The following is a 24637-nucleotide window of genomic DNA, read 5'->3' as shown; positions in this document are numbered from 1 at the left end:
GTACAGCAAGAGAGGAAATTTCTAGAAGCTAAGTAGGCTTCTACGTGTTTAAAATCTACAGTGTGCTCTCTGAGTTGGAGACGTGGTGGTCAATGAAACTGTAGCGGAGGGTTTTAAAGAGGTCTTTGATTAAGTTATAACGACCGACCTCAAGAAACAAACGCGCTGGCGTTCCTTCGACCCTGGCAACCAGTGTCAATCCTCTACACCCCTGAGAGCTTTTATCTGATCCTAGGACCAATGAAGTCCAGGAACAATCAGGCAAACATATTCACTCCAACAAAACAACTACAAATACATAAATACAAACACATATTCACACATATTCACTCCCACTGCCCCCAAAACAGCTACGAATACATAAATACAAACACACCTTCACTTTAACAGCCCCCCTAAAACAGCTACAAATACACAAATACAGACGCAGATTCACTTCAACCAGAGGTGGGTAGTAACGTATTACGTTTACTCCGTTACATGTACTTAATGTAACGTAAATTGTACTTATAGGAGTAGTTTTAATGCACAATACTTTTCACTCTTACTCGAGTACATTTACTATTTAAAAATGCACTTATACTCCGTTACATTAGACTACACACTTCTCGCTACTTTCATTTAATTAATTAGATTATTTTTTTACACACGCGCACAGCTTCTACGACATTGACTGCTTTGATACATGTTTATAAAACACAGTACCATTAAGAGCTAGAGAGAGAGCATGGAGGGAGCCAGTGTTAGCTGACTGAACCTCATGAAACAGAGAAGAGTGTTGCTACAGTGCTCGTTTCAACGACGAAGAAGAGATCTCGGATGTTGCACCAGACTTTAAGTACGCTCTCTACCTGCATCCTCTGGTCTCTGTCTCTTGTGACGGGGTAATCGCAACATTCTCCGTTTCATGTTCTAATGTTCATATTCTAAAGTGCTGCCAACTTTAGATGAGTTTGTAATGAATGTCTGTTGCACCACTGCTATTTCAGTAGTGCATCCAAGCACACAATTTTACTAAGCATATAGGATAGAATGGCTCTGCTGTTTGAGACTTGTCTTTATGTTGATTCTATTTCTAATTTATGTTATTTGGTAAATATACAATTTTTTTATTATTATTATTATTTTCTTTATTAGGAATTTGACTTAGTACTTAGATGAGCAGATTTTATGCTGTGTTTATTAAACAAGCACTTTAAATTTTTATTTTGGGCATAACTGATATTCTGATACATTGGAATGTAACACTGATGTAACAAATCATCATATGAAGTCACTCACTACTTGAATAGTCATTTTATGAGATTCTTTTTTACTCATACTCAAGTGGTTATTTTGATGAGTACTTTTACTTTTACTTGAGTCATTATTATTATAAAGTCACAATGCGTTTACTTGAGTACAGTTTTTGCTTACCCTACCCACCTCTGACTTCAACTGCCCCCCAGAACAACTGCAAATACATAAATACAAACACATGTTCATTCCAACTGCCCCCCAAAACAGCTACAAATGCATAAATACAAACACATATTCACTTTAACAGCCCCCGAAAATAGCTACAAATACATAAGTACAAACACACCATCACTTTAACAGCTCCCCCAAAACAGCTACAAATACACAAATACAAACACATATTCACTCCAACTGCCCCCCAAACAGCTACAAATACATAAATAAAAACACATATTCACTTTAACTGCCCACCAAAACAACTACAAATACAAACACACATTCACTTTAATAGCCCCATAAAACAGCTACAAAAACCCACATGACAGTCACCAATCAGCTCTTTTTTTCCAAATCAGCTGACTGATATTCTCATTTCACAGAACTAAAGGCTTATTGGAGGACACTCAGAATATATACTGAAAATGACTGAATTACAAGTGGTGAGCAAGATACACAGAGGACCGATTAAGTTCTCTTTGTTCTCTTGAATTTTCAATTATTAATTTCCAGTCAGACGGGTCATACTGAAGGGAGTCAAATTTTGTCCCCCATCACTGGCTCTGTCATTATGCTTTAATTTCTCAATTCTACCCCTCTAATAAGACGTTAAAATTCCCCTCTCTCTCTCTCTCTCTCTCTCTCTCTCTCATCCTTTCATTTCATTGCTGTTTCTACCAAATTCAACCCAGACTCATCCATTTCATAGTCCTGAGAGAGGATTGTGCCTTGCCTTTAGTACTGTGATCAAGTGAAAAGAAGAAAGAAGAAAAGAAAGGCTCTAAAAACACAAATAAGTAAATAAATAAATAAATAAAACCTGCAGTGAAGATCTGCTCTGTACCATTACTACAGTTGAGTTTGACTCAATGTTGTGAAATATGAGAGAGGAAATGTGATCAGCCCCTCCTATTTAAGGCTACTCACCAAACAAACGTACAGCAATAGAACATTCCTAAAATAGAGCCTGTGTTTAAAAGGACCTCTGATTACTTCAATTCACAGAGCTCAAAACACAATCTTAAGGATTCTCAAAAATAAAATAATGAAAAGACCACATGAAAACCAGCAGTACCTCTGTTATTCAAATTATTTAAAGGAAGACAGGTGAGTAATGGACAAAGTAAAACAGAGAAAGATACTGATATACACACACACACACACACATAAATATATGTGAGAGAGAGAGAGAGAGAGAGAGAGAGAGAGAGAGTCTCCAGGTTTCAGGTCCCCTGAAGTGTGTGACATTGTTCACTGAAACAGGATGGGTAGGGTCCGGGGCCCTGTGGCATGCACAGACAGATCTGTTTTCTGAGGGAGCTGAGCATCAGCCTGGTGAGCAGGGAGTCAGAGAGAGACGGGAGCGCTGCCTTTGATTTAAAGTGCCTTCAAAATCAACTCAACAGCCCCTAGGTTAAACACGCATGTGAACGCTTGTAAGAGGAATGGTGTAAAACGCTAGTAAATAGCGGAGTGCGTCTGAGAGCAGTGAAGTGATAGAAAACACCTTCAGTAGTTACTTCTGCTCCCACCCTCATTCACAATCCTTCATTCTTTCATTATGTTGTCTTCACATATTCTCTTTTCTTACTTGTCCCTTGTTCTTTTGCCCCTCTTCCTGACTGGGCTGGTTTCAAGTTTTTTTCAGGAGTATGTCATGCTCCAATCTCAACCACACTTTACACTGTGTCTCAGGGTGTTAGGGGAGAGCCTTGATGTTTTCATCACCCTCTCAAGTTATTTATTCATTTTATTCTTTGGTAATTCTTGTTACCTAGTAACCTGTCTCTGGTCTGTCCACTGCCTGGCTATGTCCAAATCTGTCAATCTCTCGATTCAGTACAATTTCTTGCCATGATATCAAGTGCTGTTATTTTCTTTGTTTAGTTTAATTATGTGTTTGGTGACAGGGCAAACAATACATATATATTTTCTAATTTCTTCACTGTCATAACAGTTGTTTACACTTCTGAATACTCCCTAGTTTCTAGTTACCTTGGAAACTATAATAAGCAAATCAATGAAGGTAGTGTCATTAAAAAGGGAGGGCATATGCCTCTCGATTCTCACTTTTCTCCAACACCCCCCTCCCTTCGATTGAAAAATCCCCCCCTCCCTCTCTCTCTCTCCCTCTCCCTGTCTCTGTCTCTCACTCACACACATGCATGCTGACTATCTCAGCTGGAGGACCCGAGAGCGGCATGCACTCTTATGGTCTGTTGCCCCAGGAGTTGGTGTCATTGTTATTCTGCAGGAAGACTGGACACAACCTTGTCTTTGCAGAACTTTCTAGGGGCTCGTTCACTCACCACACTGTGCACCACACAGCCTGCCCTGGCTGGGGCTGCAGGCTGGCTACGCAACTCAGGAGCTGGGCTCTCAGGCTGGGGCTAAAGAGACAAACAGACTGTCTGGACTTCCTTTTTTTTTTTTGTTCATTCTCTCTCTCTCTCCCGCGCTCTGTCGTGCTGTCGGTGAAGGACGTTAGGGATAGTTCACACCTGATACGCCATGCAGTGAGAACAAATCCACTATGATAAGCCTGGATGGACTTGAGATGATAGCAGTTCTGGTGGTCATGGGACTATTCATCAAAGTCTTGGAGCAGTTTGGTCTCTTCGAGCCAGTTGGTGGAGAAGGTAAACGCCTTTGGGATCTGTCAAAGGGACAGGTTTCTTTTTGAGTGAATTTCAGTCCACTGGGCTAAGGGTGAAATAACCAGTTGTTGTTCCTGTGCTTCAGTGGGACCAGGGCAAGGACGTTGGGGCAGATCGGCTCCAAGCCGCAGTGCTCCTTCCTGAGGGTCCTGCGGTGTCGTAAGACAGAGGGCTTGGATTACTAGCGTAACCATTGGCTCTGTAACTTTAGCCTTGTGAGTCCCTGTGTGTCTCTCCTCTCCACCATGTGCATTTACAATTAAATCAATAGCTCAGAGGAAAGAGAGCTTTGAGTGCCGCTGTTTTGGTTCCAGTCTCCACGAAGAAATCTTAGCCTCTGTTTGTTTTTGATTTTTTTTTTTCACTCTGAGAAAAGAGTGAGACCATATATTTCAAGACGATTGTGGTTGTCACTGAATTGCAGTGTATGTAAATCCAAAATGTCCTATTGAAAAGTTCTTGCTCAAGCAAGTAATTACATCCAGTTTTGTTTTGTTTTCATCAACGACAGATCCATAAGGCATATACTTTTGAAAAATGCTTCAGTTAGGGGGAAAACACAAGGGCATACATTAACTCTAGCACTCATTGTTTTTTTTTTTGGTTTTTTTATCTGTGAGGAAATGAGTCATCCTTTGAAAACCATTTTTATTTGACATGACGTGGCAGGTTTATAACTGGATGGTGTTAATTTTACTTAGATTAGATGCTGAATTGATGTTGTACTGACCATAGTGTGTGATCGCTACAGATGTTTAGCACAGTGAATAGTTTTCAAACTGGTCTGTTATCTCTCTGACTTAAAGTAAAACCACAGCAGGAAAGACATGCTACTGATCCACTCTGATATACAAACATTTCTCTGGCCTTTTCTGCGAATGCATGGACATATGATAGATATGTTAACTGCCTGCATGCTTACCATTATGGCCTCTTCCTATTCCAAACCCATATTTACAGCTTGTTCTGTTGATTGCTCTTTATCTGTGTACTGACAGACACTTTTGGGAAGACTATGATTCTTGTCTGGGAAAGACTGTTGAATGTTTGTCTGCCAGTTGATAAAGGGGTTGACTTTTAAGGGCTGCAGAAAAACAGCTGGTGACAAAGCTAAAGTCTCAGCCCATTAAAGATTTTTGCACCGCATCTGTTTGGCTGTCAGTTAAACCACTCTCCAAACTAACATTCCGCTCCTGGTTACCAAACATGCCCCAAAAGTTTGGTCAGAATGTCGTGTAAAGGTTGGTCATAACTTTGGTTTTGTCGATTTGCTATAATACGGAGGGAAGTTGGCGGGGCACAGGCATATATGTCAGCTGTTTTCTTTAAGGGGAACTAATGGAGGAAGAGATGGGTTGAAGTAGCTGAATGAATTACAGCATTATCCACTCCAGCACTGATGTATCTGTTGGAATGCGCCCAATTCTCAAGGTGCACCAGTCCTTTAAAACAGCCAAGCGTTATGTACGTTAGAAGTGTTCAACAGATTTTAAAGGCTGTAAAACTAGAAAAAAAATTGTATTGAAACCATTTATAAACCATTTCTCACAGTGTTGGATGCACTGATAAGGTACACAGTATAGTTGTAACAGTGTCATTGTTATCTGTTGTAATGATTTCATTGACTTTTTGGTGGATGCACATTCTGATGGTGCTGGTAGCTTATATTCCTTTATTAAATATTCAAGCTCCATTTTTTGCCCCCCTGCTTTGTGAGAGAAAAGTTATGGTGCATTGTTTTCAGGAACGGAAGAATCATACAGGGATATGAATAATTGAGAGTGACAGCCACTCTAAAACTGTTTTAGTTTATCAACATCCATTTGACATAAGTCACATTTGGTTCTAAGTGAAAAGATGGAGAACACTGTAAAGGCCTTTAAATGAGGGAGTCAGACTGTAACTGTCATTCAGTGATGGAGTGAAACAGTAAAACATCATTCCTCTGTGTGTGTGTAACATACACAGACTGCAGAGTCATGCTCCACAGCACTTTGCTACGTCACCTGTTGCATCTGAAAACCTAATTTACCTATTATCCATATGGAAAGCTACATGCTTGACTAGACGACATTTCCTTCTTTCCATTAATGAGGAGTATTAGTTCATACTGATCATCATAATAGACCTGTTTTTTTATTGTTATGACTATGTTAACAGATAACCTAAAGTATATTCTTTCTTTCTTTCTTTCCTCTGTTAATAATGGGCAATAATGATAGTTGGAGTTAGTCACAGTGATGTCGAAAGCTTGATTGACATTCACCTCTTTAATGCAGTTATGATAAACACACTACACACTGTCCTAAGGTTCATTTTCTTACACAATACAACAATCCATTACTTTTCTTGAGGAAAGCTGATTCTAATGCCTCAAGCTATTTCACATTCCCAAGTTATTGTTTTCATTTACCTTTTTTCTGATTTTAATGATAAAGTGCCCTGAAATTATGTTGTTCCCTTCCCTTCCTATCGCTGTTCATTGGTTTTCCTCAGTGAGTTTTTATAAAATACATAATTAAGATTCTCTGGTTCCACTGCAACACCCTGCAGGACATCAGAGCTGCGCCTACTACAAAGCACGACTGGGCCGTCTCACTCTTCAGGCAGTCATAAATATACACATGCAATCTATACAATTCTTCTCTGCTTAAAGAGTGTATGATCACATTTTTATGACTAAGTAAGTATTATATCAATGGTGAATGTTCAGGATGGTTAGGTTTAAAGCCTTTAAATATCTGTATCTTACATTAATCTTTCTTCACAATGTACAGCATTCCCTTTATTTAATTTCTGTTGTTTTTTTTTTTTAAATTTCATTTTTAAACAACGAGAAGATAAATTAGCGCCATCGGAATGTCCGTCGATCTGGCATTCAGTCCATTTTCTCTCTGACAACAAACAGACAACAATGACAAAAACAACAACAACAACAACAGTAAATGATCATTTAAAAAACACTTAGGACATACTGAAAATTTTAAGAGGTGACATCTTGCTATTCTCTGATTAGTTTGTGTGATACCAATACCTCCACAGACCTGGAAATTTTCCATGTTATAAACTCACCTAAAAGAAACGGGAATGTTTTTGAGATCATGTTCAGTAGACCCTAAGCGGTGTATGGTCAAATTTGCTCTTCTACTTTTAAAGACCACAGCTCCTACTGATAGGCAGTGGGGCAAAGCAGCATCTCTTTTTGAGTTGTAGAATGTTCTAGAGTTAAAACAAACAAAAAAAGCCTTTGTTTTTCTGCCCACCGTGGTAAATCTGGATTTTCATCTGGGCGCATTTGATGATGATGATAGCCTGTGTCTTGCAGCGTGTGACTGACTCTCATCTCAGAGATATTCAAAATATTTAATATTTTAATTTAATTAAAATGTTATTTTATAGTTAACAGTGCTTGCTCAGTCTTTTTCTTGGGCACAGACCAGCAATCATGTACTTACTAGCAAAGTGCCTTAATTCAGAGCTAATGAAGATTAGACAGAGCCAATAAAAGAGAGATTACAGAGATTACAAGTGTACGTAAGCACAGTCAGTTGGCAGATAACTCTGAAAAAGCATTGACTTTCATTTTGGCATGAGTGTTTGTAATTTACTTTATAGGAATATCCAATGGGCCTGCATAAAAGACAGAGGCAAACAGAAAAGCCCTGGATGATTCCTGTGAAACTAACTATAAGACATTTTTCCTAGCATAATCTAGTGACAACAGCCACCAGTTTTTTTTTCACCTGTTCACGTGGCATGTGTGGAGGCCCACGTGGAAGGCTGTCAGATTCACTTGCACCTGTGCAGGTGTCCCTTTGAGGGTGGGAATGCAATGACAAGGAGCTTACCCTGCCGGACTGACCCAGACACAGCTTAGTGTGCTTTTTGTGACCCTTGACTCAGCTGGCTGTGCTGGTGAGCTTCAAACTCACAAACCTGGCAATGGTGAACAGTGAAAATACTAAAACATCCACTTCCAACCTGTACGACTATATGGACAGAACAGTTTCTCTGGGGTTAACGAGCTATATGATTACAAAGCATCTGATGCAGAGGTAAAGCACTGAGGAGTTGAATGACTTCTCTATGATCAAAACATTTCACGTCATATTTGTGTCATCAAATGTGACCTCACTCAAAGTCACCAAAGCCTGATTGTCCTTCACTGCAGCAACTTATATAATTTACTTCTGCAATTTTGGGGTTTTTTTTAGCAGACAGAGACACACTTAAACAGACAAATTACAGGAAGTGCATTCATGCTGAGAAGAAGAGAACTAAGAATATCTCACCATCAAGTTTAGAACCTCTCCATAAAAAAGTGCTGTAATTTATCTTTTTTAAATGCAAGCGCTATAGAAGTTGTAGCTAGCCTGAATTAAGGGTCTATGAAAAGGTGAGTTTTGAGTCAGTGGTGGAAAATAGGGAAGATCCCAGCACTTTTCACATCCATGGGAAGATGATTCCACCAGTTTGGAAGCAGGGAGTGAGAACATTTTCACCTCCTGGAGGTGAAAGATCCAACATTCAAAACCATATATCAAAACCAGAATTCAGAACCACAGCTTTCTTCATTCAGTCATGCTGTGTATGTGGGTTAAGGGGATGGATGCACTTTTAAAGGAGCATGTCAGTAGCACTTTAAAACAGACATGCTTTCCCATGAAAATTGTATTAGGATAGTGCTGGTAGACATCTCAGACAGAATGTACAAGGCATACAATTGTACTTACAATGTGTTTTCAGTTTGAATCATGAACTTAGTGTCCTTCTGCTTGAAACTGCTAATAAAAATCTATCAAGCAAAGCACAAGTAATAGCAAAAGATTTCAGCAAGGGTAGTACTCTTGACCAGTCAACACAGTTAGCCTTCCCTCCTAGATATCAGCCCTGTCATGCCCTTCCAAACCCATAATGATGCCATTTACTGTCACCAGGCTCCTTTGGGTGCCCCTTAATACTGTGCTAAACTTCACTGGGTATATACATCAGTCTTCATTTGTCTGACCTTCAAGACCCTCTGAGGGCTGGCATTTCTCTCTCGCTCTCTCTCCCTCTCTCTCTCTTTCTATTTCTTTTCCTCACCCACCACTTACTCCCTCCTTAGGCTTCTAGACATACATATTCATTAGATAAAAATGTAGTCACTCTTGGAAAACCCAGATTGACCGCCATTACGCTAATGAGATGACCTGTTGCATTTCAGAGATGCATTGCTCTGCTTTAAGTGCCTGATTAATGAATTGTAGACTTGAGGCAATCGCTCTGAGAGTCATTTTTGGATGAGAAGGTTGATGCGGGTGGCTGGCATGCTGTCATTGTAATTTTTTTTCCCTTTTATCTATTTATTTTTTTTTACTGATGGACCATGATAAAAGAGGGGCTAAGCCATACAGTGTTTTTTTGTTTTTCAGGGTTTTGGCAGTTTTCTCATGCAGCTGTATCGTGTCAATTACTGTTAGCAAAATTACCTGTAGTGTTAGGAAATTGATACAATGATACCGATGAAATATTTTGCAATTCAGAGTTAAACAAAAAATTTAAAAAAAAGAAAATCAGTGAAGAAATGATTGTTCTCATTTACCCACTGATTGACCATCTAGGAATGGGATGTCTTCATAGTTCCATAATTATGGATTTTAATCAATTTTATTTCCATTATGTATTGTCATGCCTCTGTCTTCACCCCCATCTCTGCTGGCCAATCAGTGCTCTGTTCTGCTGATATATTTGCCTCAAGGTCATTAGCTCATTATCTGACTATCATGCACATCTGTCTCATGTTCATTTCCTCATTATTCCTCTGTGAATATTTGCTCCTGGTTTCTCCCTCCGTGTTTTGAGAATTCTCTCCATTTGTGGACAAAACTAGTTTTCCTGTATTTATTGATTACGATTTCCTGTGTACCGACTCAGTTCTGCTTCCTTTCTTTGATTCCGAGTCAATGCTGTATATGTATGTAGTCTGCTTAGTGACCATTGCCTGTTCCTGGATTTGATCTTTGATTGTAATTTAAATTTCCGTGAGTATTGGCAACAGAAACATGCCTAAACATGGATTCAGGATTCTCAAAGTCTTCAAGGACACTGCTGTCGCTTCAGTGCACTTCAGTGAAGGTATTTCACCTAAGTCCTCGGAATCTGCACAAGAAAGGATGCTTCATGACCTGCTTTCTGCCTTGGTGCCTGCCTCTTTCAAAGCTGCTGCAGAAGCTGCTACCCAAGTTGTGGAGTCTGCTGTTTGGGCTGCACAGGTAATTTCTCCTGCTGCTGAAGTAGCAGCATTTGAAGTGCCATCCCCTGTTCCTGCAGCTGCTAAGGCTCCAGTTCCTGCAGTCTGAGAAGCTCCAACCACTGAGGCTGTTGTCCCAGAAGCTCCAGCTACAGAGTCTGTTGTCCCAGAAGCTATCATTCCTGTAGTAATGCTAGCAGTCCCCAAAGGTCCCTCTGCTGTAGTTACTACTGCCCCCAATATGTCAGTCTCAGTGCCTGCAGTTCCCAAAGTATCTGCAGTTGATCCTGGTTCCAATTGTTGAAGCACCATCTACTGGAGTTGTACCTGAGCCTATTTCAGAAACCACTGCAGTTTCTATGCCTTCTCCAGTACCAGCAGACTGTGGAGTCTTCAGGAGTCTTTGTCCCACCTCTATCCTGCTCCCTTTAGTAAACCCCAGTATCTTCTGGATTGTCAGTCTTTACTGAGCCTCCAGTTTCTCCCTTAAAGCATCCAGTGCCTGTTACAGTCCCTGAAGGGTTTAAAGCCTCTGCTGTCATGCTGCCTGGACTCCAGCCACCAGCTGCACCTTGATCTCCAGCCCTGTCACATGGGTCTCCAGTCTCTGAAGTTCTATCACCGTGGCTGTTGCCTTTTGCCTGGGTTGTCCTTAGCTCCTGCAGGCTTGATGTCTGGGTCACCATAGGTGCAACCCAGGTTGTGGTCTCCAGTGCGGTCAGCTGAGCTCGCTTCTTCAGTCCTGTGTCCTGAGTTGCCAGACTCTCCAGGACTGCCTCCAGTCCCTGTCAGTTGGTCTCTAGTATTTCCTGGTTTCCAATGTCTTCTCTAGCTCTCCAGTGTCTTCACGATTGTTCTGACTCTATCCAGTGTTCCCTAGAAGACATGATTTCTGAGTGTCCTCCTGCCTCCCCCAGGTGTCTTAGGTACAGTCTTAGGTCTCCAGTACCACCACCTTCAGTTCCTTCCTGGCATCCGACACCCTCTCTGGTTCCACCTGAATGTACAGGGACCTGGAGGCCCCCCAAGGCCCTCCTGATTCACCTCATCCACATGGTCCCCGAGGTCATCCGGATCCCCTCATCCCTCCTACTAATCCGAATTTTCCTCAGTCTGTAGTCTCTGATTCTCCTGGCACTCTTGGATTTCCTGATTATTCAGAGTCCAGAGACTTCCCACATGTCTACTTATGTCTGGTGCACACTAGAGGATTTTAAAATCTTAACTGATTTTAAAAATGTGGGAGACAACAGACATAACGACAGATTTAACTGAATCTTAATATTTTAATCATAAGAACACACACACTAGACGATTCTGTCAAGACACAGGACCACACACTTGGCGCTGATGCTAAACGATTTCATAGTGGTGATTCCAGGGACTTGGGATCTCACAGAAACCCACATGATCACACGTGACTCCAGAGCAAAACAAACATGGAGGCGGACCATGGTTGGAAGCTTGTTGCACTTGTGTATGCTATGCTTTGCACCGAAAAACAAAATAGGAGAAAAAAACTGTGGATGAAGTCATAATCCCACAAGCTTGTCCTCCTTTTCATCTGTCCACCTGGCTCAGGGGACAAAACTCCTGTTCGTGCTGTTGGCAGCCATGTTTCTATTCAACTCAAGTACACAACATCCGGTTGGTGACGCTGCCTGGTCAGCTCGCTCTCTTTGGGTATTGTGGGTTTCTGCTCAATATTCCATTGCTGTTCCTTTCACACTGCAGGATTTCAAGTTGTAAATATCAAATATGCTTGATATTTAAGATTTGAAATCGGGCAGACTCCGATCAAGTCTATAACATTAAGATTATGTCTGTAAACTCCTCACACTACAGGATCATTTGGGCAGTTAATCGGTTCAGACCAGCTTCAAGTCGGGAGCACCCCTGCGATTGTTGGGAGTGGCAAATTGGACCCAAAATCAGCCCAATTATCCTCTAGTGTGGGGCCAGCATTGGCCAGCCCAAGTTCCTGAGTCTCCTGCTTTTCCCCTGGGTTGGTGTTGCCGTGTGGTTGGAGCTAAATATCAAAGAGGGAGGGGCCACTGTTATGTCACCAGCTCCGCCTCCCTCTCATTTGGCCAATCAGAGCCCTGTTCACGAGATTTTCAGATAATCACCTCATGATCTAATCATGATGTTCGTGGGTATTGTGTTCATTAACCCATCAGTCCTCTGCCCACTAGTCTCATTCTCCTGAATCTATCAAGCTGTATTACTTCAGATTAATGTTTTTCCTGTAAGCTGCATTGCAGAGATGGCAAAAGTAAAAGTAGAAGTACTTTTGCTAAAAAAAAAAAATTACTCTAGGTAGAGTTAAAATATCCCTCCTGAAAAATATTTAAGTAAGATTAAAATAGTCACTCACTTACACTTTACAAAAACGGTTGTCAGTTTAACTCTGCTTAGAGTACTTTTTTTTAGCAAGAGTACTTCTGCTTTTACTTTTGCTGTCTCTGCTGCCTTGTTCCTATTAGCTTTTCTGTTTCTGTTTGATCTACTGTTCTCATGTTTTGCTCTTCGCCTGCTTATCGTTATTGATTCCTAGTCCTGCCCTTGTTAGCTTGATTATCATGTACCAAAACTGGGCTGTTTTGTCACTCTGGTTTTAGACCGCATTTTGGAATAAAGCTTTCCCAGCATATACATCCTGCATGTATTTGTGATGTATATACTGTCTTTCTTCTTTTAACTTTTGCAGAAAAAAGAAAACAGTTTACCAAAACATAACAACTGTGAATTTAAGTTTATTTGACACCAGTGTTTGTAAAAATGATATTCACATTAGTTTAAGGTCTATTTGACAGCAGTAACACCCTGAGTGATATGTCAAAATGTTGACATGTGGTGTTTGTTGACACCCTCAGTCTGAACCGTTCGCTGGCTCTCTGACACAGCTCGCAATGACTCTGTCAGCGTGGTTTGTTTTCTAACCATGATGCTGAAGGGGATGAGAGATGGATGTTAGTTCAGGAGCTTAGGGCATTCACCTCATTGACCGCAGAGCTCTGACATTCCGAGTAAAATGTTCCTCCCTGGGAATGTTGAGTGGTTTTTTTTTTGTTGTTGTTGTTTTTTTTTGTGATGTATTATTAGCTGAATGCCCATAGACATGTTGGTTTTTGTGATCTTTTTTTATAAATGGAAAAAAAACAGTAGATGAAGAACTTGTCTGGCACAGTCTCCTCTGTATTATTACAGATACAGAGAGAGAAAGAGAGCGAGAATGAAAGGAGCACTCATTTCTTTTCATGTTTTGTCATGCTGCCAGAACCAAGCCTGTGGGTTAGAGTTTAATGCATCTATACTACACAGTGTAGCTTTATGCTAAATCTCAACCATACTTTTCTTGCTCCTGTGTTCATAAATTACCTCAGGGTTGTGTCTCCTTAATACCAGGCATAATTTGGACCATGTCAGAAAAGACATTAGAAACAGTACCCATACTCATTCCAGGCAGTGTGTAAAAGCACAGTGGCATAAAATATCCATCCAAAATCATTCTGTGATCTAAATGGCCCACTCATATACGGTACAAATGTCTGACTTCATCTCAGTAAAGCCACAACACTTATTAAACCATCGATTACTGGGATCTCTTGGCGTGATTCCCAAGTTTTAAATGTTGCATACTAAATGAATTACGTGAATATTTTAAATGCCTCTGAGGACTTTTCTTTTGGAAAGGTTCTTTTTTTATTCACTATAATTATTACTTTAGCTTTCTTACATACATTTACTGATGAGATTCTGAAACTGCAAAGCTTTTTGCTTTGACCATATATTACATTGTAATCTTTTTAACAAGTTAATTTGACTGAAATATGGGTGTGTGGTCTTGTGTGGCACTCCATTTTTAAGCTTTATGTAATTAGTTTCCTTGCTTTCATCACATTATGTATATTCTCACCTGTAAGAAGCTTTAACTGGGATGAGTACAGCCGGAACTGAGAAAACAAAGGCAGACATCAGGGCTGGTCATGATTCTTTTTAACTGTGTGTATTTCTTAACATTTGTGCATTAGACAAAGCTTATTTCAGCATTGGTGGAACAAGTCATGGGTAGAAATGGGTATCACTTTGATCCTCTCTAGCACAGTCCAGTACAAAGTTATTAACCTTCAACCATTGTCAACCTTCAGTCTGTCAGTTTGTGACAACCAGTCCCATAGGGCTAGTTATCACAAGGCACAGAGCTGGCTGTCTCTACATTTTTTCAAAAAGTTAAGAAATAAAAAAGACATTTCTTACAGTTTGATTTTGATTTATGTATGGATGTATGTATTTATTTATTTAGACATTAATAGGTTTTAAAATCTGTAGAATACCTGCCTCTATGATGTTTATCAAAGCCTTTTGATACCAGTTGCTCTATCTATAAACCAGTCCCCGAATCCTTAACACAACCAGGCTCAGCGTCTTGCTGGTGGAGTAGTTAGCATTGTCACCCTGCCCAAGAGAGGTTCCAGGTTCAAGTCCCAGACATCGCTCCTCTCTGTGTGGAGTTTGTTTGAATGGGAGTTTTGGAGTTGATCCCCATGGGCTGTACAGCTGCTGCCTGCTGGACCTGACTGCTTAGGGTTGATAAAATTAAATGAGAAGACTTCCTATGAAGGATAATATAGCTCATCTAACCACTTGAGCTGAGTTTTTTTGCTACCCACCAGATGGCTTGATCTAACCACTTAATTCCAAACCACTTCTTTCTTTTTTTTCCTATAAATATCGACCTTTATATAGAGAAAGTCCCTCTCCCCTTAAGGTTTCATATTGCTTCCATGAAATCACTACAAGTCACACCAAACATATCTGCTCAAAAGCCTAAGACAAAAGTTTACACTTTTGATATGCAAATCATAACCTGGGTCCCTCACGACGACTGCAATAACCAACCTGTGTTCCAACTGCCCTATGAGACAGAGATTTAATAATAAGTTTTTGATACAATGTCAGTCAGGACTCTATAAATAATCTAGCCTTCCTTTTATGGACCTGTTCCCAAACAATATAAAATATGCTGTGTTTGTACATTCATTTCATTCATTTAATTTAGGGTAGGATACATTGTGCCCTTCATATCCACAGAAAATGCTCCCTGTAGGGGCTTTGGAATGCACTCATCCTCCTCATTGTCCGCATTGTCACATTGCAGCACATACATCACTGTCTCTAAAGAATCTCATTCAGCTTTCTGATGCACGGCCAGAACCCCAACATCCACACAAACACAAGGACAAAGCAAAGGCTTGAGACATTTACCTTTTAGTACAGGACAATCTCTCTGTATCTCTCTACTTCTCTCTCTCTTTAGCTATTTCTTTCTTACGCGCGCACACACACACACACACACACACACACACACACACTCTCACATTCTCTCTCTCTCTCTCTGACTCTCTCTCTCTCATTGTAGCAGAGGTACATTTCATCAGTGGCTTTCTCTGAAAGCTCTGCTGCTATTGTCCTTGTCTCTGTTGCCCAGTCAGCAGCGTTCTTTAAGCCAGTCCAGCATAACTTCACCCGCACTGCACTCTAACTGAATTATCATCCTATTCATGTCACCTATAACCCTAACTTGCTGTGTTTAGGATTGTATTAGTCTACAGGTTGGTCTTGATAAATTGTTTCGGTATTTTTTTGAGATTTCTCTCTAACTCACTAGATGTGTTGCTTTCTAATAGCAGTTTGGATGCATGTTGGTTGTGTACCTGAGAGCCACTGGGCTGTGCCTGGTGTTCCATCCTTGAGAAGAGAGAGATCTTCTCTCAGTGAGTAAATTACAGACAGACGTCAATGATGCTGCTGCAGGCTTGGGCCGTGAGGGACTCCTCTGCTGATGAGAACAACACACACACACACACACACACACACATACACACACACACACACAAAGTACACGTGCGTCACGCATACACACACATAGCAGCAACTTTACTCCCACCAACTGCATTCAAACCTGACCTTTTCTCTGTATAAAAAAAACGTTGCTCTGACCTTCTATTCCACCCCATCTAATTCATTAGGCAGGACCTTCCCTGCCAGACGCACTGGCCTCTGTGTTCAGCCAGGAGCTAAACCACACAGTTTTTCCTCTTCTTACCTCCTCTCCCCTCCTCTCCTCTCTCTGAATAACTCCAGTGACACAGAGGATAGAGTCAATAGTTTCTGCTATAAAGTTTTATTTGATTTTATTTATTTATTTATTTTCATTTTTGACTTTGAGAAGAGCTTTAAAAATGTTAGCTACTAGTAAGGAATCTGTCAGAAGTTGAGAGGTAATGTGTATTATTTATTGCATGAGTCCAGTGCATTCCACTGTAATGTCCTTGTTTGGTTGTCACTCATTCAACAGTCTGGATAGTCACAATGAGCTATATGATAAAATCAAAATATTGGTATGGAAATATCGTCTTCATCTTCATCTTTATCGCTTTACTGCACTCGTATCAGTCACATCAGTGTTTCTTTGTGTTTCTTTGTTTATTTATTTTGTTTGCAGTTACTGAATTAGAATTTATAGCAAACAGAGTGTCTCTTTATTACATTGTAGCGTATTGTGTGATTTGTTCTGTCCCATAAACACTGCTATGGCATTCAACAGAAGGCATCAGATCATAAAAGAACAGAAAAGAGTTTGAAATTTGTTTGTTTAATGAACTGTGACAACGAGTTTTGTCGCCTGGATTGAAATCCATATTAAGAAGCCATATCCCAAAAAAAAAAAAAAAAAAGTTTTCTGGCCATCAGACATCAAAACTTTTCTGTTTTTTCTTTATCTTAGAATATTTCATCACATGAAGTGCTTTCTAGAGAGGCAGGACCTGTATGTTTTACCTGAAGATTATTCTTTATCCTGTAGATTCTGTTTATTATTGTAGAGTCCAGACCCCATTATCTGTGCTAAGCAGGCCCAGATATGCCTGGCCCTTCTGAGCAGGTATTGACTTTACATCAGTACACATTGTTATAACCTACTGCATTGTATTATAATGTAAATGTTGCATAGAGGTACTTGGTCAGCATGAATTGAATATTTCATTTGCTTTACAGCGAATGTATTACATAGTGAATTGCAGTTTCACCCGCAGACAAACAGTCATTCTGCAAAGCCTACACTGATTGCACTGACTGAAGTACCTGAATGAGGAAAAATATAGGTGTTTATATTTTACCATTCAGAAAACGGTCCACATATAGTTTTACATATTTATGTTGACCCCCCCTCCCCCCATAAAACAGGAGGACAGAGACCTACGGTATAACAGACAGAAACCATTCTATAAGCTTTATTGTATACGCAGGCCTGACAGCTATTAAATATGCAAAAGCAATGAAGAAACAGAAGCGTTTTGGCTAGATAGCGTGGAATAAAAGTTTTATGTCCAAGCAGACAGTGGCTGTAAGTTTTCTGGGTCTGTGTGTTTAACGACATTTTGGACGGATTTATAAGACCCACGTCATGGCTTCCTGTTTAATTTACATTGATTTGTTTACAAATTGTTTACAGTGTTTCTTCCAACTGTGGCTGCTTAAGTTATTTTATGTATTTGTTTTTTTTAACTCATACAAAAGTCTGGACTTGTGTTATCTATCACTGAATGTCCTCCAGCTTTTATGTCATAAGAGATATTAGGGTACACTGTTGCCAGACACATGTCCTCTTCTCTGGCCTCTCTGGTTATATTGTTTGTAATCAGCATCTGTCCTCTCTACACACATTATCAGTGTAGAATGTATGTTGTGTATATGAATAGATAGACAGACAGACAGACAGACAGATAGACAGACAGACAGACAGACAGACAGACAGACAGAGAGATAGATAGATAGATAGACAGGCAGACAGACAGACAGACAGATAGATAGATAGATAGATAGATAGATAGATAGATAGATAGATAGATAGATAGATAGATAGATAGATAGATAGATAGATAGATAGATAGACATGCATGTGTGTGTACCTGAGTGTGAATGTGTGTGTGTGTGGGCAAAGGATTCTGTCTGTAATACCTCCAGGCCTCAGCCTGGTCCCTGTTAATGTGAGTGTAGGAGGCACTGCGGCTGTGTACCGACCAGTCCCCTCAGGTCATTCCTCTGCTGTGGTTGATCTCTTTCACTCGCGGAGGTCCAGTGAGCAAGAGGGCATCGTTTTACCTCCTCTCACATTCCATAAACTGGCAAAATCCTGCTCTTCCTCCCATGTTCCTCCAGTTTCACTGAGGGCATGTTACCCTGTTCACTGATGCAGTTAATCCTTTCAGCATAATGATCCCTTCCAGGCAGTCTGCATATACAATTTAGCCTTTAAGCTTTGAACTGCTCTGTGTGATTTGCTTATGTACTGAAGCTGAGTTAGTGTGGGAGTAGATCTGGTCCCACATCACAGGGCAAACATGCAAACTCAAATAAAAAAACGTTTCTATTTGTTGTTTTAAATGTCTCAAAACACTTAAGCATTTAAAGCCAAGCACACATGGATTAGGAAGAGCAGATCACACCAAACCAAAGACAGGAACAGTTACACTAACTTCAGTGTGTGTGTGTGTGTATGTAACAGTGTGTGTGTTTCAGTTAGGATAACCAGACACTTTGGATTTGAATCCAAACAGGTTAGCAAGAGCCATCAGCTGATCATTGTTAAAATAAGATCAGAGCAGTGAGATGTGTGGAAAGCAGTCCTGTTTCTCGCTCTCTTTCATTTGTTCTCTGTTTTCCTGTCTTTGCCGCTGTCTTTGAATAACCACTCCAAGGCTTGAATCTTTTTTATTACCTGGGTCTTTTCACGCTCTATAAAAAACAATTACACACATGAATGGTACAGATGAATGTAGCCCACTGTACCTGGGGCTGCAACCACACCTGGCGCCAACATTCTCCTCGTCTTATCTGAATAACTACTTTGTTTCATAATCATCTCACTGGAATCGGCGTATCAAGTGATCCCTCGCCTGTTTCTCAAATTGTCTCTCTGTGTGTAATGCAGCAGAGATTGGAGTTGATTAGATTACACTGAGGTAATTACATTTTCACCCAGCCATGTGTGACGAAAAAGTGTTTTATGAGTTTATGAAGTGCGACATCTCGACAGTCTCTAATGGATAAGGCCTTAGAGTACAACTATCAGCAAAACCAATGGAGCGCTTAATCTGCTGCCCTATTCACGGCTGATTATCCATTCACATGTCATAAAAGAGTATGAATCGAACTTATGCGTATGTTCGTTTCACTTTGAGTGTGACATGGCTATCATTACTATCACCTTGGGCTATATCTGGATACACCTGTAATAACATATCACACACATTCACACACACACACAGACGGACAGGCAAACATACACACACAGAGGCATACAGACAGACAGAGAGACAGACACACACGTACACACACATTAAGATATTAAGTATGTCTGTCAGCATGGTGGACCATTCTTCGGTTCTTCAGCTGAGGGGTGAAGGGGGGAGAATTGTACTCCACACTCCAGAACTTCACGTGAAGGACCTGTGATGTCCACAGAGGACTTTCGGCCTTGTCTTAGTCTTCATAACCCTAAACTCACAACCCCAGCCTGTTTGACTGTGTGTGTATGAAGACGTTACACCCTTTGCTACATAAACTATCGAAAGATGGTTGGCTAAGCCACAACATGTCCAGCTCCACATTTAACAGCTGGTAACACATAATTGCTTTTGAAGGCTTCATTTGGCTTTCTGTCCACATAAACCATGGCAGTACCAGCTCTGCCCTAAAGCCCAGCTAAAAAAAGTTTGTATTGAGATTGTGTCTCACACAGAGATGTATAAGTCAGCCACTGACTGTCTGCTCTCTTTGCAAATTCTGTTAGAAATCTCATGTTGTTTCAGAAATACACATATTGATGTGTTGAATGTCAGTTCTCTTTCAGAGCTGACACATAAGCTTTTGTTTTTATATGACTCACCTGTGTTTCTGTCTTTGTGAGAGTGGTTTAGCTGCTTCACAGTTCCAGTCTTTTTATCTTACATTTCCTTTATTTTGTCCCTCTCCTGTCCTTTGTATACCTCTCTGATCTGTCTGTAGTAGACTGGGATCTGAGACTGATCTGTCTGTAGTAGACTGGGATCTGAGACTGATCTGTCTGTAGTAGACTGGGATCTGAGACTGATCTGTCTGTAGTAGACTGGGATCTGAGACTGATCTGTCTGTAGTAGACTGGGATCTGAGACTGAGCTGTCTGTAGTAGACTGGGATCTGAGACTGATCTGTCTGTAGTAGACTGGGATCTGAGACTGAGCTGTCTGTAGTAGACTGGAATCTGAGACTGAGCTGTCTGTAGTAGACTGGAATCTGAGACTGACTCAGAGACACAGAGTTTAATATTATTTGTGAAGCTCAGTTTTTGAGAGTGAATTAATTACCAGATTCACCAAAATGGGTCCAAAGCAGGTTTAACCCAATTCAGCTTAGTGTTTATTTTAGATTCACTAGGGCTTGGTTTAAATACTCTTGCCAGTCCAACCCTATTCGTGGTATATTTTCAGTGATTCAGTTTAAGCAGTTATCAAGCTTTAAATAACAAGAATAAATGAGGAACAACAGACAATTCATTTTACACACACACACACACACACACACACACACACACACACAGACCACTTACGGCTGGGTGATATATTCCCTTGTGCCTATTAGGGTCTATGGCTTATCAGGAAACGAGTTCCACTTCAAAATCTAATTAAAAATTGGATAATTTTCCAGGTGCTTGAAAAGGTTTCAGGGAGCATTAACATTCATAAATATCTACCCAAGGAGAGCTACTTCTTCTGTTTGAAGTTCAATAACTCAGATTTGAATTGGAGAACCTGCTGTTTCAAACATAATCACTGCAGAAACCTCTTACATTCAATTTGGCTAAATAGTAGAAGGTTAAGGACAATTTTCTGCATGTCTAATGCACTGTTGCAGTTCATTTTTGATACTTCATATGTGTGTAAACTGTAAACAGACAGTCTGCCATAGAATGAAGACGGCCTTTCAGATCAATTAAAATACACACAGTTGAGACATGAATGCAACAACAACTGAAATAAAATCTATTGAGCTACACCTCAGTGCATGGCTGAAAGCATCATTAACTATAGAAGGTGTCTTTCTTTCTTTCTTTCTTTCTTTCTTTCTTTCTTTCTTTCTTTCTCAAAGCCATTCATATTTTGTGTTATTTTAAAGTAGAATGTCTTGTACATGACGCTCAGTGTAGTCATGTGGTTGTGTAGCAGTGGTATTTAAGCTTTCTCTGTGTGTGTGTGTGTGTGTGTGTGTGTGTGTGTGTGTGTCGCTCTGAGCTTTAACAGAGACTGAGCTGCCCTGCAGTGGAAAGCAGGTGTAGAAAAGAGAAAATCAATACATACAGAGATGGCTCAGAGCTACCATAACGATAATGCTTTTTTGAGCTCCAGAAAAGCAAATTAAAGCCCCTTACATCAGTAATGTTCCTGCTTTTCCTCTCTGACTGATCAACCCTTTTTCATTACCAGCATTCACCTCGGACCAGCAAGGATGTCTTGATGAAACATGATGGAAAATGCAATGACTGTTTTCATAATTATTGCATATTACCAGTAATATAGATATTTCCGTGACCTGTTGCAACAGGTATGCTGGCCATAAGAAATCATTCATTTGTATCTCTTCTTTCTTTTTTCTCATGCGTGACTAGTAGAAATGATAGTTATTTAATGAAATGAAGTAGCACTGAGAAAGATTGATTTGTTAATGTCTTTTATGTTTTGTTTCACACTGCCCCCTGCTGGATCAAAGATGGATGTATTTTTGAAGAGATTTTGTAATGTCTGTTAATGAGTTACACTCTTCAAATATGAGTTTAGTTTATCATTCTTTTAGCAATACTGATGGTTTATCCCTGATAGATAATAAAAGTTTTAATTAAAAAAAGATATGATAATGAAGATAATATAATGATGAAGATAAAGACAATGATGATAACAAAGTCCCTCTATGGTCCGTGTCATGACTCTAAGGTAGAAGGGATAGTTATGTTTGGTTAGCTATCATAGAAAAAAGTGTAGTTAACCTGTGGTTATCTTCTGTTATCTCAAGTTCACTTTATTTGAAAGCTCATTTCCTCCTGAACTCTCTTGTCATTTTTATCAGTCTGAATAGGACCTCTGAACAGGAAATTTTGCATCCAGATATTTGTTGTTCTCTCTAGATTCTGCCTTTGGTTTGAAACACTTACAGTGCTTACAGAGCTGGATGGAGCATCACTGTAGTGTTTGTCTTTTGTTCATGGTAGTGAGTTTTCTGAGATTTCAACTTTCCCTTTCTGTAAATTCTTATCATATTACTAAAATTAGTATATTTTCTTTAATTGTTGAGCAGAAATGGCCAGGACTGATTCAGTAAATGTATGGTTTTATTGTGTTTGTGTTTCTGTAGTGTGCAGTTAATGTAAGTTATTGGAACTGAGAACCATTGTCTAAAATCTCACTGAACTCTGCTCTGTCGACCACACAAATGAGTTCCGTCAGCCCCGCTAATTCGTGTGTTGTTTTTCATACTGATTGTTCTGAGATAGGCAGAGGGGGCAAAACTAAAAGTAGAAGTACTCTTGCTAAAAAAAAAAAAAGTACTCTAAGTTGAGTTAAGCTGACAGCCGTTTTTGTAAATTGTGACTTTTTTACTCTCAAAAATTCTTTTGGAGGGTTATTTTAACTCTACTCGGAGTCATTTTTTTTTTTTAGCAAAAGTACTTCTGCTTTTACTTTTGCCACCTCTGGAGATAGGTCAGAGTAAGTTTTTGTGACAGAAGCTGGCATAAGTATTTTTGGCATAAGTATCACTTCATGTGTTATTCCATGTAACTCCAATATATCAATGCTTTTCCAATGAGAACAGTTTCCGAAGCATCGTCACAGTACTGGAAAAACTGATCTAACTTTATGGAGATTGACTGCCACCTAATGGTTTAGCCAGTTATTTCTCATCTCAGTAAGGCGTCACTGTACACTTACATTTTTAGCCCTGTATTCACCGACTTGGAGCTGAACCTGGTTTGTTAAGCTTTTTATGACTGTTGAGTGGGACTGTAATTTGCAGTGCTGCGATGAAAATGGGAATGTTCTGGTGTAGGAATGGTTTACAGAAAGACCGAAATGAATTCACAAATAGGCTAATTCCTGGTTTTTACTGTTCATGAGTTTGGGTTTTAAATATATCACACTCCGTGGATATGAGAATAATTAATTTCTAATGGCCAAAAACACGTCCTTTGCCCTAGATCTGTTTTAAAAGGTTTAAAAAAAATAATCCAAAACTAGCGAGCTATGGAAATTAATTTCCTCTTTTTGCTTCCGTCTAATTGGAAACACGTTACCCCAATTTTTTAACATCAGCGTAATTCATCAAAAAGGCTTTGCCATTCCTTGCCTCTACACTTTTTAATCAAATTTGAAAATTATAACTGCGCAGGTAGATGTCTAAATTTGGCAACAGTGAAATGGTTCTTGGTCTACGCCCTGAGGAGAGGAATTTTTCATGCTGATGAACGGGGTACTGTCTAACTAATTAACTTATACACACTATCCACTGTTCTCGCAGTGTTTATCCTGCTGAGACTTAACCACGACCTGAATTGGTTCAGCTACAGACTGAACAGAGAGAACTCATTAAACACACATTAAGTCATTGTGTACGTGTTTGTGTACGACCCTCTCAAACAACATACCATGAACTTATATCATGCTTGTATAACTGACAAAGAAAATTAATTGATTAGATCTGTTTTTGCCAAACGATTAGACTCAGGCATCTCACATACAACTCCCTGATTGTGGTTATAATTAAAAGACAACTAAGAAGAAAAAATAAACATAACCTTGTAATTTATATCCCACCTTGAATCAACTTCCTTCATGTGTCCACATTATCCCTCTGTCTTCATTACGTTTAACGAATCACTCTCCAAACACTCAGAGTGAATGGGACTGAAAGGGTGAATGTAGGACCTGTTATCTGAGCCAAGTGTTTAAAAGCCTGTCGTGCCAATCTAAAGCCCCTTTCACACACGGGTCTAATAGGTAGGCTACCACGTCAGTAGCTACACTGATGTGACTCACTTGCAGAATATATGCTGTTAGTATAGGCTACTGTTTGCCTGGTATAGAGATGATTCCCATTATAGAAACACAGCGCTTGTCTCTCCCTTTTAGCACTTGACGAGTACTCTGAGGTAGTGAATGGGCCCTGTTTTGAAACCCTCTCTGAAAGGTTGTTTACTGGGTTG

General features: G+C 39.9%; 1 protein-coding gene across 4 annotated transcripts in view; it reads left to right on the top strand.

The window, feature by feature from the left end:
• Positions 1-24637, top strand: part of LOC115809371 (Kv channel-interacting protein 2) — a 113796-nt gene that overhangs the window by 77594 nt on the left and 11565 nt on the right. Inside the window, exon 1 of one of the 4 annotated variants that reach the window (XM_030770979.1) lies at positions 3989-4094. The exons of the other annotated variants lie outside the window; for them this stretch is intronic. Coding sequence (XP_030626839.1) covers positions 3989-4094 — 106 coding nt within the window. Of the gene's footprint in view, positions 1-3988; positions 4095-24637 lie in introns of those variants that run through there. 4 annotated transcript variants of the gene reach the window in all.

The sequence above is a fragment of the Chanos chanos genome, chromosome 4, assembly GCF_902362185.1.
Source record: "Chanos chanos chromosome 4, fChaCha1.1, whole genome shotgun sequence".
Taxonomy (NCBI): domain Eukaryota; kingdom Metazoa; phylum Chordata; class Actinopteri; order Gonorynchiformes; family Chanidae; genus Chanos; species Chanos chanos.
This window is presented reverse-complemented; position numbering and strand designations above follow the sequence as displayed.